This window comes from Leptodactylus fuscus, chromosome 2, assembly GCF_031893055.1.
Source record: "Leptodactylus fuscus isolate aLepFus1 chromosome 2, aLepFus1.hap2, whole genome shotgun sequence".
Taxonomy (NCBI): domain Eukaryota; kingdom Metazoa; phylum Chordata; class Amphibia; order Anura; family Leptodactylidae; genus Leptodactylus; species Leptodactylus fuscus.
The window spans coordinates 225,540,324-225,557,948 of record NC_134266.1 but is presented as its reverse complement, the minus strand read 5'-3'; the positions used below and the strand labels follow the sequence as shown (position 1 = coordinate 225,557,948).

The window sequence follows — 17,625 nt, the reverse complement described above, 5'->3', positions numbered from 1 at the left end:
GTATATGAGAGAGCAAATAGGGAAGCGATGACAGTTCAGAGCAAATTACATTGATAGTGGTTACCTGATTATGTGTATTACTCCAGATTCCAGACAGGTTATTTTGTTAGATTTTTATTTTTTTTCAATTCATGCGATAACCCTTCTATTTTTATTTCTTGTCAATGACTTATTTTTTTTCTGCTTTGGATTCATACATTCCCCCTTTTGAAAGTTCCTGTAATAGCAGATTTGCTTTACTGTGTGTTTATTTTAATCTCTCAATGCCTTCTTTTTTTCTTCAAAGCCTGACCCATGGGTACATGTCTGATGTGAAGCGCATCTCTGCTACCTCCATTTACTTTGAATCTATGCCTTACAAGCTAAATGTAAGTATTAAGGAAATTAATTTCTGTTGTCACCTTGTGTAACACTCCATGTAGGAGATTTGGTATTAGGTATATGAAGTAGCTCCCTGTGGCAGCCACTCAGGACTTTGGCTTGATTTATCCAAAGAACCAATCTGATCTAATTGGCTGACTTTGGCGACTACTTCAATTTATTTTTACACCAATTTTGTCACATTCCCCTCTTTCCCCGTGTTTTTTTTTTTGTTTGTTTGGACAAAACTCTGCTATGCATTGGCTCTTCATGCAGCTCCATATATTTCTCTTTACTAGCTTCTCACAATACTTGCAGTCTGTTATGCCATAAAAAAAACTCTGTATATAGTTGCAGCCTTATTTCGCTAGGTTCACTAAAAGGTTTCCATTGTTTTAGGTCCTCTTAAAAATTACTTACACACAGAAACCGCAGACCCCATATACTACCGCGTTTCCCTAAAAATAAGACCTCCCCACAACCCCCCCCCATCCTTTCACCTCCTCGACCACCTACAACCGGCAGTCATGCATGCGCCAGCATGACTGCCGATTGTCCCCCGCTGCATAAGACATCCCCCGAAAATAAAACAGGTCATATATTTCGGAAGAGAATTTAATATAAGGCACTGTCTTATTTTTGGGGAAACACAGTATAATGTGTAAGTTTATAAAACTGGCGGAGAGAGAAGTCCTCCATGTCTATTTTAAGCGGATTCTGTAGCGTAGTCTTCTACGCAAGTGTGAATCCAGCCTTATGGAAATATTTTGTGTATGTATATGTGGTATAAACCTGTAACTCTTCATCTTATTTACTGATGAATGGAGCACAATGTAAAAATCAACTTGCACTGTGCAGGGGAAGAGCTGAATGCAGATTGGGTGTGTTTAGTGATGATGCAGCAGTGCTCTGTAATAGAAGAAAACTTCCCCTGTGCTCCACGATCCTCATTTGAATAAAGTTAGGCCGGTTACAGACGACCGTGCTGCAACCAGATGGCCATGAATTAAAAGCACGGTCAGCACACTGGGGACATGGGGAAGAGTTCTCTCCCCCCCCCATGTGCTGCCTGTGCCTCTGTTGCTCCTTTCATTAAATGAATAGGAAAGAACGGGTCGTTAAATAGGACCTTTTGCAGCCTGGACTGTCGGCCTGCGAAATTCAGTCGTGTGTATGGACCCATTGAAATGAATTGGTCAGTACACTGTCCATGAAATACACAATGACATACCGAATATTGCCACAGTTGTCTGCAATCAGCCTTAAATGGGCTCGATCATTGGGAAAAGTCATTTTTAGATAAGCACATCCTTGCATAGGCTTTCGAAAGGCTATTTCACACACCTTTTGTATGTAAATTGCCCCAGTAGATTTTGAATAAGTCTGTTTTTATTCATATCCTAATGAGCTTAGACCGTGCACCGGAAGTGTCTGTGATCACAGTCTGCTCTATGTGTATGTATAGCAGAGGCTGCTGTGCTGATGACTCCTCTCTACTATACATAGTGAATGTGGCCGTGTCACTAGCAGGTGTGTAGCAGTGGGATAGGGTCCCAATCCGTATCCAATAGGTAAACAAGGATCCCACTGTTGTTGACTTGCAATTAAGATTTATTAAAGATATTCATGGAGATCACATCAGATGGTGTACATGTGAACGTTTTCGGCTCACTAGGAGCCTTTCCTTGTTTACCTCTCTGCTATACAGTCTAAGCTCCTTAACATAGGAATAAAAACAGACTTATTCAAAATCTACTGAGGCGATTTACATACAAAAGGTAGGTGTGGAATAGCCTTTCCACAGGCTATGCAAGGATGTGCTTATCTAAAAATGACTTTTCCCAATGATACAGCCGCTTTAAAGCACTTTTTCTGCGCATCCCTTGGGCTGTGAAACATAAGAAAGGTACCATTTTTAGTCTAACAGCATTTACAGCACTATGGAAGTGATTTTAAAGTAACTGGGGGCAGTGATAGACTCCCTTTATAGAGGACCTTTCACCTCCAACAAGTCTAGCACTTTACATCAACCAATAGCTGCTGCTTCACTGATTCTGGCACAGCTGGAATTTTTTTTCTCTATCCCCCACCCTTCCAAAGCAATTATTGCTGTTCTCTTTGGAGCCTGATATGCTATTTGGGCTCTGTACTGTCAGGAAGGCGATGTCGGGCAGCAGTAGACAAGGGGTGTGATTCTGAGCTCTGACACTGGCTGCCTGTGATTGGAGCTCTGAATCACACCCCCTGCCTGAGCCTGCACATTTAACATTTCAGACCTTGAATAGCAAATCAGACATCAAACTTAACTTCACTTGTTGCTTGGGAATGGAGGGGGCTAGAATAGTGAAGCAGTGCCTATTAAAAGGTGCTAAAACTTGAATTGGTGGCGGTTGTGAAAGGTCCTTTTTAAGGAAAAGATTAAGAAATATATACGTGATTGTGGGTTACATATCATGGGATTTAGCTTTTTCAAGATATCCCCCTAAAATAAGTGCATTTTATAGGTAATATTGCAAAATTAAAGGAGTGAATAGAAACCTTAGCATATATTTATGAGAGGTGAAATAGTGTGCACAATAAGGAATAGTAATGACGTATGAATACCGAGAAATATATAGTCGGGTGAAATGCTATCAATGGCCATTAAAACTGAGCTACATACCAAAAAAAATCAGAACAACAGACATTACTAAATAATGAAAGAAATGAATGAAACTAAGCTAAACCAGTAAGGGGAAAGATGTATTTTTGTTGTTTTTTCTAGTTTATGCTCTTCCTCCCCCACATACATGTCATTATGTCATTTCAAAATGAGAGATTCATTGATGCATTGTAAGGACTATTGTGGAAAATAGAGGAAACAAAGGCTCCTCGCAGGTGCCGGATCATTTGTGGTCATTGTAATAAGTGTAAAGAAATAATCGTCTTTGCAGAAATCTCTTAAACATAAACACGGTTCTTCCATGCCCGCTTATAATGTCGTGTTTGTTCTCCTGCTGCTTTTGCTTCCTGGGGCTATTTTAAGTCCTTTATTACGGAACACAAATGCACGGTATTTAGAAAGTTTCTTTTGAAACTGAAGATGACAACTGGAAAAAAAAAAAAAGTTCTATCCAGATTCTAAATAATGTGGGAACACTTTTAATGGCCTTGAAAAGTTTCTGTAATTCAGTTCTGACACCATCAGGCAAGCACAGGTTTCAGTACCCCAGCTGTTCTTTAGGAAGCTCTGTGGAACGGGAGCAGTCCTTGCCGAATAAAGAAGTGAAAAATAGTCACGACAACTACTACTTAAAGGCTAGGGATACGTTACAGGGGTGTTCCATATTTTTTACCCCATAGAGAGAATTAAAATAATACACACTATTTCCATGTATCTCACTTCAGGCAGGATTACAGTGGAGAGTCTCAGTTCATGTCCCGATCTTTGGTTACCTTCTGCCTGCACACCAATGCATCAGTCAGACACGGTCTTGAATGAGTCAAAGGTCCGGGAACCAGAACTGAGATTCTCCACTGCATATTCAACTGAATGGGGAGGTGACTATGGCGCTTATTGTTTTAAGCCTGACAACAATCAATAAATGCATATAAGTTCCGGTGATAGAAAATGAAAAAGACTGTTTCGTATTTTTGCACTGACTTTTCTTTTTTGCACATTCATCACCCTTAAAGGTTGGTTTGCAGTCTTTACTACATACACACTTCTGGTTTGGAATAGTTCCCTTGCACTTCTTCCATGTTAACTTCTCAGGCTGTTAAGGAAGCAAAACATCAGTTTATCTCACCCCTACCTTTTAATGGTTGTTAAATCATCACTTTCACAGTTACTACTAAACCTGGTGTATCTCCCTCTTCTAACCCCTCCCCCCCTTGTTGCCGAACCTTCCGTCACATTGTATAGAATTCTTATACCTTCCCCATACAATGTGCTGTGACCTGCTGTAGATTTTCTTCCTCTTACAATTTGAGCTGACTGTGACCTTACGCAGATGATCTTCTCCCTATACTGTGCTGTGGGAAGCCATATTGTTCAGTTCAAGTTATTATGCTCTGTATTATAGGGCTAAGAAATAAAACGGGACTGAATGAGAACTTATGACAAGCAGTGTTATATGTGACCCTTTATTCACATCTGTGTTGGTATCCTGTTCGGAGGAGTCCGCATGAGACCCCCTCTGTATGGAATACCAAATGCACTTGCAAGCGCTGTGCAGTAATAGCACACGGACCCCATAGACTATAATGGGGTCCGTGTGCTTGTGCCCGCAGAAATCATGCGGACTGGAAAGTAGATTGTGAACTACTTTCCTGTCTGCATGTTCTGTGCAGAGATCTTGCAGCAAGCACACCGCCCCTTTATAGTCTATGGGGTCCGTGTGCTTTCACAGCACTGCACTTGTAATTGCATTTGGTATTCTGTTCAGGGGGGTCCCCATGTGGACTCCCCCGAATAGAATACCAACGCAGATGTGAACCCACCCGAACATGGATGTAAAGTTCTGTGCAGGGCAGTGGGGGCTGATATTTGGTTTTCCTAACCTGGAGATGCTGATGTGTAAAGCAGAGAGAAGGTTATTTGTGGAATTATTTTATTGTAAGTCATCTAATATTCAGTTTAATCGTTTCTAAAATCAGTCCGTACCTACAGCAGTGCATGACAGGCTCTTGGACTGCAGAGACATAAATGCAGCTATTTCCTATTATATTGAAATAAATATCTGATATTTTTTGCTATTTTGAGCTAAAAGATGGTATCTATGACACTGCCTCAATTGATTAATTCTGACATATAGAGATGTGTATGTGCACACACAATATACTATGTAATATCCACACATAACAATACAAAGAGAGAACTGAACATTTCTCCACACCTTGGTGTCTGCTTTCTTTTTATTTGATGAAGTCTCTTTATATTGCAGACAATAAAATCTGATTGCAGAGGCAAGAGTCATTCGCTGGGTTTGGGTTCCTTCCATATAAAAGTGTATTGTAGCTGTTTATTTTCACATTTTAATCTTTTGTCAGTGGTGAAATTGATTTCTAACCTCGTACGAAGCACCTTCTGCAGATAACGCTTGTCTGAAGCCAGTGCCTAGTTTATGGGGAAATTTGGGTTTTTTTTTTTTTTTTTTTTTTGTGGTTAGTACAAAATATGGCCCTTCTGGGCTTTCTTGTATAAGGCAGCAGCGTTATCTTACCATTGCTGCATGTCAATGCGAATCAAATGGACCCTTTTTTAAAGGGGTTGTCCAGTTTCCGTACCAACATTATAGAGATGTTACTGTTGCTCTAAGTGTAGAGTTTTCCAATATACTCCCCGTATCTATTCCTCACGGTTTTCTAGATCTCTGATGCTGTCCTTCATTCTGCTTAATTGCAGTGGATAAAATCAGTCCATGGTCATGTGATGAGCACAACTCGTTACCAGGCAGATGTCTGATTACTGTGCTGTGACGAGCCATGCATCTGTGTGTTCATCACGTGACCATGCACTATACATTACATGACCATGGACTGATTTTTTTTTTTTTTTTTTTTTTTTTTTTTTATCTACAGGAAGTAAGCGACAGCAAGCAGAGATCTAGAAAACCATGAGAAATCAATACAAAAAGTATACTGAAAAATTGTGTACTTTTTTGCATTAGTTTTATTTATTTATTTATTTTTTGTCACTGCAGTTGCATGTATGCTTACAGCGCCATCCATTATTATTTGTTAGATTTCACGCTGGTCTCATTTGTGCTTGCTTTGCATTGCCTGCTGTCAGGTCAGCACCTTGAATACCAGCAAGTGTTTATTTCTATTAGTGTATTTTTCACCCTTGTATCCATAAGCTAGTGCTAAATAAAATCATCCGTGGCAGACGTTGGAAACGCACAATTGTGGACCTAACAATAGGTGTTAATGTTATTTCTAGATCTGTAATTATTTTTTGTTCCGTTAGATGAATAGCTGCGGTAAACATAAAATCCTTATTTAACACAGATGTGACCATTGGCATGTTCCTGACGCCACCATACAGAGGGTATCATTTCCTGCTGATCTCTTCTGTTTTAGGCGGGTAAATGAGCAAAAGGAATAGGAATTGGCCAATGGACGGGGCTTAATATTATCGCCCTACTGCAGAGGGGAGAGGCTCCTGCTGCACGTAGTTATCTTATAGACAGGCACAGCAATGGAGGGATGTTTGCTGTCCCTTTTAATGTGGTATTTCCATGCCATATTCATAGGACATGGCCTCACTACAGGGACATTTGTACACAGCTTTTCATTGATGCATTAAAATCTATGGGTGTAATTAAGTCAGTCAATCGTTTCTGCGTACATGCCATAAATGCTGTAGTTGGGAATACCCCTTTAAAAGGATCGTCCAGTCCCAAATCAGTTTTGCCTACTAATCACCTATCCACATAATGGGTCATCACTTGGAGGTCTGACACCTGGACCCCGCACAGATCAGCTGTTCTGGCAGTTTCTGGGCACCAGAAACTATGGTATTAGATGGGGAGTACATGTAGGATGCTGCTGTTCATCTACTAATAGTAAACTTACCTGCCTGCGCTTTCCATCTTTACTTCTGCCGTCCTGACACTACTGGAATAGCTGATCTGTGCGGCTGGACAACCCTATTAAGTGAGTATATTCTGCACCATCTGAAATGATATGACCCCCATTCCATGTGTTTCAGCTTCAGTCAGCTTTGGTTTTATCAATACCATGTGCTTTTCAATGCAAACACAGATTTAAAAAAAAAAAAAAATTTCTAATTCTATTTAATATTTTTCTATAATTATAACTGGGCACCTGTCAGGAAAACATGAGCCATTATTGCTTGTGACTTTTCCCCTTCAAAACAAGTGATCCGTATTCTCCAGTAGTAAATATCATGTCACCTATAAGACTATTAAATCAATTTTGTTCCATGATGTCATTCACAACTCATTCCTGTTATTATGTGTGACTTGCAGCATTCCAGCCATAATGTTCAGTCATTTCTCTCTCTGCTTGATTTGTGCCTCCATAAATAAAAAAAACACTATTTCTTGGTTGTAGCTGACATACCTCACCTGTCCTTGGGTTCATTAGCTCTCCCGAGCTGCTGGTTCGAGGCTGCACTACTTCAGACTGGCAAATATGCTATAATTTAATCATTCAACCTGGTTGCTCATCTGCCTTGTCCAATACTGATCATATTGTATGTATTTTGATGACTGATCCTATGCTCTGAATGACAATGTGCTAATATTTGGCGGCGATGTCGCCAGTATTGGTGCAAGCTAACACTATGCTGTGTCGTAACACTGTACAATAGTTGGTTGGGAGACCTATAATATGCAATGAGATGGTATGATATGTCCTTTTATTTATACTATACCCGGATTTTATTTCTAAGCCAGCCACTGGGTTGATTGACTATGACCAACTGGAGGTGACAGCCCGACTCTTCCGTCCGAAACTCATCATCGCCGGAACTAGTGCCTATGCAAGACTGATTGATTATGCCCGGATGAGGAAGGTACGCAGAGTGTATATCTTTTATGTAACGGTGTCTCAAATCATTTTATGTCTAGGTACAATTGTAATACTCTATTTTTTTGTTATGGCTTTGATGTACCCATAGTAGGTGCGACCACCAGAAGTCTTTGATCACCATTATTTCAGCACTCGTATCACATGTGGCTTTGTTAGTAATGCGCTGTGTGCATGACCTTTCCTGTATCTCCAATGTTCTTCTTCCATTTTATTAAAGTTTCTTGCTGTGGAAATTATTAATATCCTGAAACAAAAAAACAAACATCAGATATATATCAGTCCGACCAAAATAAAATTATAACTTGGCTGACAGTAATACATGTGTATCAAGAGATATTATTCTGCAACACATTACAGTATTTCATAGTTTTAAAGGGGTCATTTAGACATAGCCTATAAGTCAGTGTGGCGCTTCATCATAATGTTGGGGGTCTGTCTAATAAGAAACACACTAATACTTGGGTTCTTTAGCATATGTGTGTCTACTTCTGTAATATATTACTGTGTATTATCCTGTATCTGTATTACTATGCTGCTGTAACATGCTGAAATTTCCTCACTGTGGGACTATTAAAGGATTATCTTATCTTTAGTTGGAGAGCTTGATGATGATGATGATGATTTATATAGCACCATTCCATGGTGCTTTACATTTGAGGGTACATAAAATATACAGACAAATACAATACTAACAATGACCGACTGGTACAGTGGGATACAGGGCCCTGCCCACAAGGGCTTACACTCTGTGGGAGAGGGGTAGAAACTGAAGGTAAGGGGAGAGGTTGTTCAGGTGGTGGTGTGGTGACTGTAGTGTTATTGGGGGTTGTAGGCCTTCCTGAATAGGTGAGTCTTCAGGGCCTTCTGTACAGATGGCGGTGTGGTGATAGTGTTATTGGAGGTTGTAGGCCTTCCTGGATAGGTGACTCTTCAGGGTCTTCTTGAAGCCTGTGATTATGGTGGGTCAGTCTTGTGTCTTGGTAAGGAGTTCCAGAGTATGGTTATGTGAAGAGTGGATGAGAGCAGAGCGGAGTAGGAGGTCTTTGGAGGATCTGAGGTTACGTGTGGGCAGATAGCGGGAGCCTAGGTCAGAAATATATGGAGGGGACAGGTTGTGGATCGCTTGGTATGTTAGTGTTAGTAACTTGAACTCTGTTCGCTGGGCAATGGGTAGCGAGTGATGGGATTGGCAGGGGGGAGATGTTTATTAAGCGAGCAGCACAGTTTAAGGTGGACTGAAGGGGGGCGAGAGTATTCGCTGGGAGGCCACAGAGAAGGGTGTTACAGTAATGTAAGCGGGAGGTTATTAGGGCATGGACGAGCATCTTTGTAGTTTCAGGGGTAAGGAAGGAGCAGATTCGATGATGATTCTGAGTTGGAGGCAGCAGGAGGTGTTGAGGGTTTGTATGTGCAATTTGAAGTATAGGTCAAAGTCCAAGGTCATCCCAAGGCAGCGGACCCATGGGACAGGGATAAGGGTGGTTTCATTAACTTTGATAGATGGATGAGATAGAGGGGCTGTACAAGGTGGGGCGAGGATGATGGACTCCATTTTCTCCATGTTGGTGTTTGAGAAAGGGGAGGCAGGGAATGAAAGCAATGGCCGCTAGGCACTTTGGAACTGTGGCCTACAGAGAGGTAATGTCTGGTCCAGAGAGAGATATTTGAGTGTCTTCAGCATAGTAATTGTATTGAAAACCATGACATTCTAGTAGTTGGCCAAGGCAGAGGGTGTAGATGAAGAACAAGAGGACAGAGCCTTAGGGGAAACCTACAGAAAGAGGAGGAGGTACGCGAGTGGGAGACACTGAATGTGCAGTTGGTGAGGTATGAGGAGATCCAGGAAAGCGCTAGGTCTTAGATGCCAAGGAATGAGTGATTCTAATAAGAGGGAGCCGCTCGACTGTGTCAAAGGCAGAGAAGACATTGAGGAGGAGGAAGACAGCATAGTGACACTTGGCTTTGCCAGTTGGTATCTCCGGATCTTCTTACATACCATGGCTTATAGACTGCATAGTGGAGTAGGAATATTAAATATATATATTACACATTGTTGGAGGTGAGGGTGCAATGATCTGCAGGGAATAATTCCCTGGGAAAATAAAACTTTACTGAGTTTAAAAGATTGATTCTTGGTCCAAGACAAAATTTACATTTTTTTTTTTTTGCCTAGAATTGTGTCTTGATGGTACTGAATGTGTAAGAGCGTGCCTGGATGATTAGGCAGAGTGAGCTGGAGCTAATATGGTTTATTTCTACTATTCTGCTCTGCTTCACCCTTTGTGGAAAGATTCTTCCTGAGCACATTAGTAAGCCCCGCTCATGCTGATGGTATATCCAAGCTAATATAGAGTGTTTATCAGCAGTGAGTACCTGAGGGACCTGATTCATGCTTGTAGACTGCAACACAGAGTCTCTTCCGAAAATCTCATCTGAATGAGACAACAGAAGGTGCAGCATCTTGACTGTGTTAGTCTTTCATTGTCTTCAGACCCTTTGGGTATAAATCACAGGCCAAAAAAAGTATGTTTTAGTTATTTTAAGCAATGCATTGCCAGTGTGGGCACAAAATTCTCTGGAGTTTTAATAGGGAAAACTAGAGTAGTGTCAACCAGGGAGCCACCAGACTACATCTCTCTGAAGGCTGAATTAAGACTAAGTTTACAGCTGATGTATGGAAATAGAATTGACTGTAATGTGGAAATGGTAAATAAGGACTATTGTTAGCTAAAAATAAAATCCAGTGACGGAGGAAAGTATTCTCAAACAAGAGATTTATAAAGTTTAGGAATCCAGGAACTTATGTTTCTAAGGACCTAAAGAATTTGGGATTTTTGCAAATTAATTATTTTTCAGGCTATGTGCTGTGTAATATTATAGTAGTGCAAAACTGATAAGGGCAACTCCACTGATCAGATGTCTTTTTGTTGCAAAGGAAAATAATCTGGTATCTCATTGGTCAATAGGTTAAAGTGTCCCTAAAGTTCACCAGGAAAGTATTGTGCATAGTTTTCCGTTGAAAGTCGTGTAGAATATAGGGTTGAGTGATCCCGATCTTTTTAGGTGGAATCGAGGTCGGAGGTTATTTCCCACAATGCTTTGTTACTGACCAAGCATTGTGGAAAAAGCTAACAATGTTAGCTAGGTCCCATAGTAATGAATGGATGCAGCCGGCACACAGCCTGTGCAGGCGTCTGGCCGCTTAACCCCCTGCGCGCCGGCTGCGTCTATTCATACTAATGGGAGACTAGCTAACATCTCTAGTAGCTTAAGGCTTGGTTCACATATGCTGATGTGTTCCGTCCGTAAGAGTCCGTATGAGGACTCCTACAGACGGAACATAAGCGCAACTGCAAGCGCTGTGCAGTTCAAGCACACGGGCCCCATAGACTATAATGGGGTCCATGTGCTTGAACTGCACAGTGTTTGCAGTTGCACTTGTGTTCCGTCCGTAGGGGTCCTCATGAGCTCTCTTACGGACGGAACACCTCAGCATATGTGAAGCGGTTATAACACTTACCTGCACAGAAGCATTGCCGCTGGTCCTGTCCCCCTGTTCTCGCTCCCCTTCTCGCCTCGCTGCCCCCACCTCCCAGGCTAGTGTTACAGACCTAGGAAGAAGGCGGGGCTTGTGGCTTAGGAGAGTGTGGGTGGGTACTGGGAGGGGAGCACTCATGTCTCCCCACCCACACTCTCCTAAGCCACAAGCCCCACCTTCTTCCTAGGTCTGTAACACTAACCTGGGAGGCGTGGGCAGCAGGGCGAGAACAGGGGGACCGGACCAGTGGCAGCGCTTCTGTGCAGATAAGTGGACACCAGGGGGGACTAAGTAGCCAGAGAATTTTTTTAATCACTACACAGCATGGAGGCTTCAATTTTTGGACTGGGTAGTGAACAGGATTGTTTTTAAAATCCGATCTTCGATTATTAAAAAAAATGGCATTGACCTGCGGGCTCGGAATTGGGATCAGGATCGGGTTCGAATGGAAAATGATCGGAAATCAGATTTTAAAAACGATCCTGAAATCTCTAGTTCGGCTCAACCCCAGTAGAATACTGTCTGGACGTCATTCATTGCCCAGTGTGTGGTAGCATCTTTCCATTCCAGTTGAAGATTGAAAGCAAAATCTTGGAGGGACAGTTTAACTTTATTTTCCTCTATGCTACAAGTTTTGACTCCTAGAACAGGAATTGCATACACAACCTAGTATCTCTGCAGTTGAGGTCATCCACAGTACTCCAAGCAATGGATTAGTCCATAATGGCTGACTACTTTATTGCAGCTTGTGTATGCATATTAAGTGCATAGAGGTTGGCATCAATAATCTAGGAATCTATATAAGCAGGTACAGACATTGCATCATCAGGCATAACCCCAGATACGTACAGATCTTTCCTGACCTCTTTCTGCTTGCAGGTATGTGATGAGGTGAAGGCCTACCTACTGGCTGATATGGCGCACATCAGTGGTCTTGTTGCAGCGGGTGTTATTCCATCTCCTTTTGATCATGCGGATGTGGTCACCACAACAACTCACAAGACTCTTCGAGGAGCCAGGTAAAAGTGAATCCTTAACTATAGGATATATATGATGATCTTTGCTCTGTGCTGTGTCTTGGCATATTCACTGTTGAAATTAGTTGTTAACCATTGCAGTAATTTAATGTTATTGACTGTGCCCATGCAGTTATATCAATGTTCTGACTATGTATATATTACTAATTGTTCCAACCAAAGACATATCTAAAGTTGGGTTCACACCTAGTGGCTATAAAAATTGCTTAAAAAAAAGTTAGAACACCATTGGCAGTTTTTCTTCTATCCTGTGCTGCGCTGCACTGCTGCATTCATTTAGTAGGGACATTTGGACATATTCATTATTCTACATGTCTTTCGTAACATTAAAAAACCCTTGGGTTTTTATGTGTAATAATCATAGCATGAGTGGGGCCTCCAGCTCCATCAGATATATGATAATTTACACCATTTTACTAACACAAATGATGGCCGCTGACGTGGACTTCAGGCATTATTTATTTCAGTAAGGGCGAGGTCACACTACCATTACTAATGTCCGTTGCTGTTTTGCGTCATAGGATGACAGCTGTGGACATTAGCGGTCACTGTTGAGCATGTAGGACTTTATCTTCCGTTACAAAAGTAAACGAACATGACGGAAGCTAGTGTCAATGGAAACGGACACAGAATCTGTGACCGGTCTCTGTGGCAGCTAATGTCCATTGCCGTCATCCTATGACTGAAGACAGCAACGGACAATAATAACGGTAGTGGGAACTCCACCTAAACAGGGTTTCAGTACAGGCGCATATACACGCCTGAGGATGCATCAAATTTATGCGTAGATGTACCCCTCATCTAAAATGAGCTGCATCCTCCGGTGGCACAGCGATTATCAAGACTGGAGTCCTAAACACTAATCTTGATAGATAACGTTCCTTTACATTTATAGTTGGAATCGCCCTAAAATATTATGGTTACCATACTGAAAACCATAGCCTTAATTTTTTTTATTTATTTATTTATTTTTGTTACAAGTCAGTGTAGCTTGGACTGGCCCTGATCTAACTATGCAATGACCCTTAAAAGGAATCCCTAAGAATGTGAGCTCTATAAGATCATCAGAGATGCAGAACACCTAAAATTCCATTATTTATTTTCATCATTTTATATGACTAGATCATTTTCCAATGGTTGAAGTAACTCTAGTATGCAGGACACATGCTGATACTGGATAACTAAGCTTCTAATACTGATCCATAGGACTAATGACTAATCACACCATCGGCTTCTTTCCTGGAAATCACTGTCCTTGTTGCTATTCTCAGTGCAGATATTTTTCTTCTTCGGCTAGCTGCGAGTACATATTTTTATTTATTTGCTGGCTTATAACAAGAGTGGATTCTAATAATAAAAGGCAGCAGGATTTTGCTGTCAGCTATGTGCTACCCGGTAGTTTCAGTTATAATGTTGAAGAAATGGTGAGAACACTTACTAGCGTTTCTCCCTGCTGGTCTCTTCACCTTCCAATCAAAGCAATTAACAATCCGGTCTCAGCACACGTATGCCTCTGCCCTCACCTCTCTGGTTTTTCCTGATCTGTGGAGTTTTTCTTTTATTATTATTTTTTGCCACCTCTCTTGCTTCCGTCAGTTTCACACCCTGGAGTGGGGCGTTAAGCAGAAAACTGTGTGAAACTGAGCAGCAGGGCTCCTTAGTCCTCACGCTGGGCTTCATTCACCCTTTCTCTGCTCCAGTGATCTGTTGGATGCAACCTCCTGCTCTTACAAAATGCTTTGTGTGCGAAGTAAGGCAAAATAAAAATACAGAATGCAGGGGATCAGTGGCCATAGCCTGCAAATAACGGTGTTAGTTCTAGTTATGTAATTATATTATTGATCAAGACCATATGTAGGAGGCAAAGTGAGTCTTCATCTTTTTAGATACTGCCCCCAGGCTGCAGTAGATATCTCTTTATCTGAAAGCTCTGTTATTATGTAGCCTGGAGAAAGATTGTCTCTAAGAAAAAACATGTGCACCAGCATACATGATATTGAATGTTATTCTAATATATAGTTGATTATGCGCCGGTGCTGAATTTCTTTAGAACTGATTCGCTCTGCACTTGTCTCCCATGTACATACAGTAAGAAGCACATAGTAATAGACCTGGTGGCAAGAGCAGACTTCTCAAAATGTAACTGAAAAATATATATATATATATTTATATTTTTCAATTACACTTTGAAAAATAAATTTATTTTTCATAAGGTAATATAATAATTATTATTGTGTGTGTATTATGAATGTGAAAGTTTGTGTGTTTGGATGTTTGTTACTCAATCACGCAAAAACAGCTGAATGGATTTGAATGAAATTCGGCACATAGGTAGATTGTAACCTCGATTAAAACATAGGCTACTTTATATTACACTGTTCCTGCAGCAGCCTTTTCTCAGGTCCCAGGGCTATTATCTCTCTGTGTAAACACACGGTAACCCTCAGTGGTTTGTGTACATGCATTTGCATATTATCTGATCTGCTCCAGGAAGTGCAGACAAACTGACATGGGAAAACACCTTTAAAGGGGTTGTCCCATAACAAGGATCCTATCTATACTGCTAGTTTATGTGGATTTAAGACTTTTTCTAAATACATTGCTTTATCAAAACTGCTTTGTTTGGCCGCTATCTTAATTTATTCACTTCATTGTTGACACTGCGTTTCTATGGCCAATGGGCTTAACTGCTTCTTTCTCAAGTGACGTGGCTGCCTGCTCTCAGGGGGGGAGGGAGTGGCTGCTTATGTCTGACAAGTAATGGAGCTCCTCAGATAGGGGAGGGGGAGGTGAGAGCTCCGGGATTTCTGAACTCTATCTTCAGCTCTTCCACTTATCAGCCAATTTAATTAAATTTGTCTGATAAGGGCTGAGATAGGGAGTTCCCGTACCTCTGTATGTAATGCAAGCTGACTCAAATCCAGCTCTGCTGCATCAGCCTCTACATCAGCTTTATACTGTGGTAATGCATTTACAACCAATCCCTCATTACTAACTGCAAACATAGCAGATAGCAGAGCAAGTGAAACCCTGCCCACCAATGTCCCCAGAAAACCAGGGAGTGAACAGAGCACAGAGCCTGAGGGTTTGTGAACAAGGGTTATGGGAATACCCCTTTAATCCAAATTGGCAGTTTGCCAATTTTAAACATGCCTGGAAAAAGAGAATCTAATTTGTTACAAACAACAAGAGCTATGAAGGAAGCTAGAAGTCAATAGAGTTCTCCTCCTCCTCAAGCAGAGCTGAGGGGGATCATCGACACCAACAACGCATGCATTATATAGCTCTGCAGCCAGCTGCTGAGATGCCAGAACAGTTACAGGCACGGTGTGAAGAACAACTTCAGTGCCAGGCCAACTTGAGAGCTGCTGACACCCTGGAGCAGGCGGATCATCAACGCCAACATGCTCATTATATGGCTTCCCAGCGAGATGCTGGGACAATCCCGGGAACAGCGCGAAGAACGCGTTCAGCGACAGGACGGCTGTCGAAACGCTGAAGCAGGTGGATCATCAACACCAACAACACGCTCATTATATGGCGTCCCAGCGAGCTGTTGAGATGCCAGAACAATCACAGGCACGGTGCGAGGAACAAGTTCAGCAGCAGGACAGCTTGAGAGCTGCTGAAACACCAGAGCAGGCAAACCATTTAACGGCAGCAATTTGCTGAATATAGGCAGATCATCCATTCCAACAACCTGCAGACGAAGTCGCGGGCAGAGGCGTGTGTGTATATGTATATATATGTGTGTAAAATATATATATATACGCTCACACACAGTACAGCACAAAAGTTTGGACACACCTTCTCATTCAAAGAGTTTTCTGTATTTTCATGACTGACAATTGTAGATTCACACTGAAGGCATCAAAACTATGAAGTATCACATGTGGAATTATATACTTAAAAAAGTGTGAAACAACTGAAAATATGTCTTATATTTTAGGTTCTTCAAAGTCGCCACCTTTTGCTTTGATTACTGCTTTGCACACTCTTGGCATTCTCTTGATGAGCTTCAAGAGGTAGTCACCAGAAATGGATTATAGGAAAATAGGATTTCTTGCCTTATAAGTGGAGTTGATACCACCAGTTGTGTTGTGCAGAAATCAGGTGGATACACAGCTGATAGTCCTACTGAATAGACTGTTAGAATTTGTATTATGGCAAGAAAAAAGCAGCGAAGTAAAGAAAAACGAGTGTCCATCATTACTTTAAGATATGAAGTCAGTCAGTCCGAAAAATTGGGAAAACTTTGAAAGTGTCCCCAAGTGCAGTTGCAAAAACCATCAAGCGCTACAAAGAAACTGGCTCACATGAGGACCACCTCCAGGCTGTGTAAGGGCTATTTGACCAAGAAGGAGAGTGATGGGGTGCTACGCCAGATGACCTGGCCTCCAGTCACCAGAGCTGAACCCAATCGACATGGTTTGGAGTGAGCTGGACTGCAGAGTGATGACAAAAGGGCCAATAAGTGCTAAGCATCTCTGGGAACTCCTTCAAGACTTTTGGAAGACCATTTCTGGTGACTACCTCTTGAAGCTCATCAAGAGAATGCCAAGAGTGTGCAAAGCAGGAATCAAAGCAAAAGGTGGCTACTTTGAAGAACCTAGAATATAAGACAGATTTTTTCAGTTGTTTCACTTTTTTGTTAAGTATATAATTCCACATGTGTTACTTCATAGTTTTGGTGCCTTCAGTGTGAATCTACAATTTTCATAGTCATGAAAATACAGAAAACTCTTTGAATGAGAAGGTGTGTCCAAACTTTTGGTCTGTACTGTGTATAATTTTTATTATATAGCGACAGCATATTCCATAGCACTTTACCAATTGTAGGGTTCAAGTACAAACAAAAAGATACATTACAGAAAAATAGTCAATTCACACAATGTGACTGAGGGCCCTTACAACCTATGAGCTAAAAGGTGTCACAAGGTGACGCTAAAGTGTTAAATTCTGCTTTTGACAAGGTATCTAGAAAAGCTAAATGGTATCCAGCATGGGTGCATTAAGTACAGAAATCAAGGGGGGGGGGTTATAAATCATCTCTCCAAAAATTCTTTGGATTTTGCCTCCTACCGCGAAGGCGAGAAATTCCTAAAACTCCCTGACCTTTCTGGATAATTTTGGGTAAAGTCTGAGATGGAA

At 41.4% G+C, this 17,625-nt stretch overlaps 1 protein-coding gene across 1 annotated transcript in view; it reads left to right on the top strand.

Moving 5' to 3' along the window:
• The window catches only part of SHMT2 (serine hydroxymethyltransferase 2), a 50,517-nt gene that overhangs the window by 17,050 nt on the left and 15,842 nt on the right, over positions 1–17,625 (top strand). Inside the window, exons 5-7 of the mRNA XM_075265745.1 lie at positions 287–368; positions 7,760–7,882; positions 12,317–12,456. Coding sequence (XP_075121846.1) covers positions 287–368; positions 7,760–7,882; positions 12,317–12,456 — 345 coding nt within the window. The remainder of the gene's footprint in view (positions 1–286; positions 369–7,759; positions 7,883–12,316; positions 12,457–17,625) is intronic.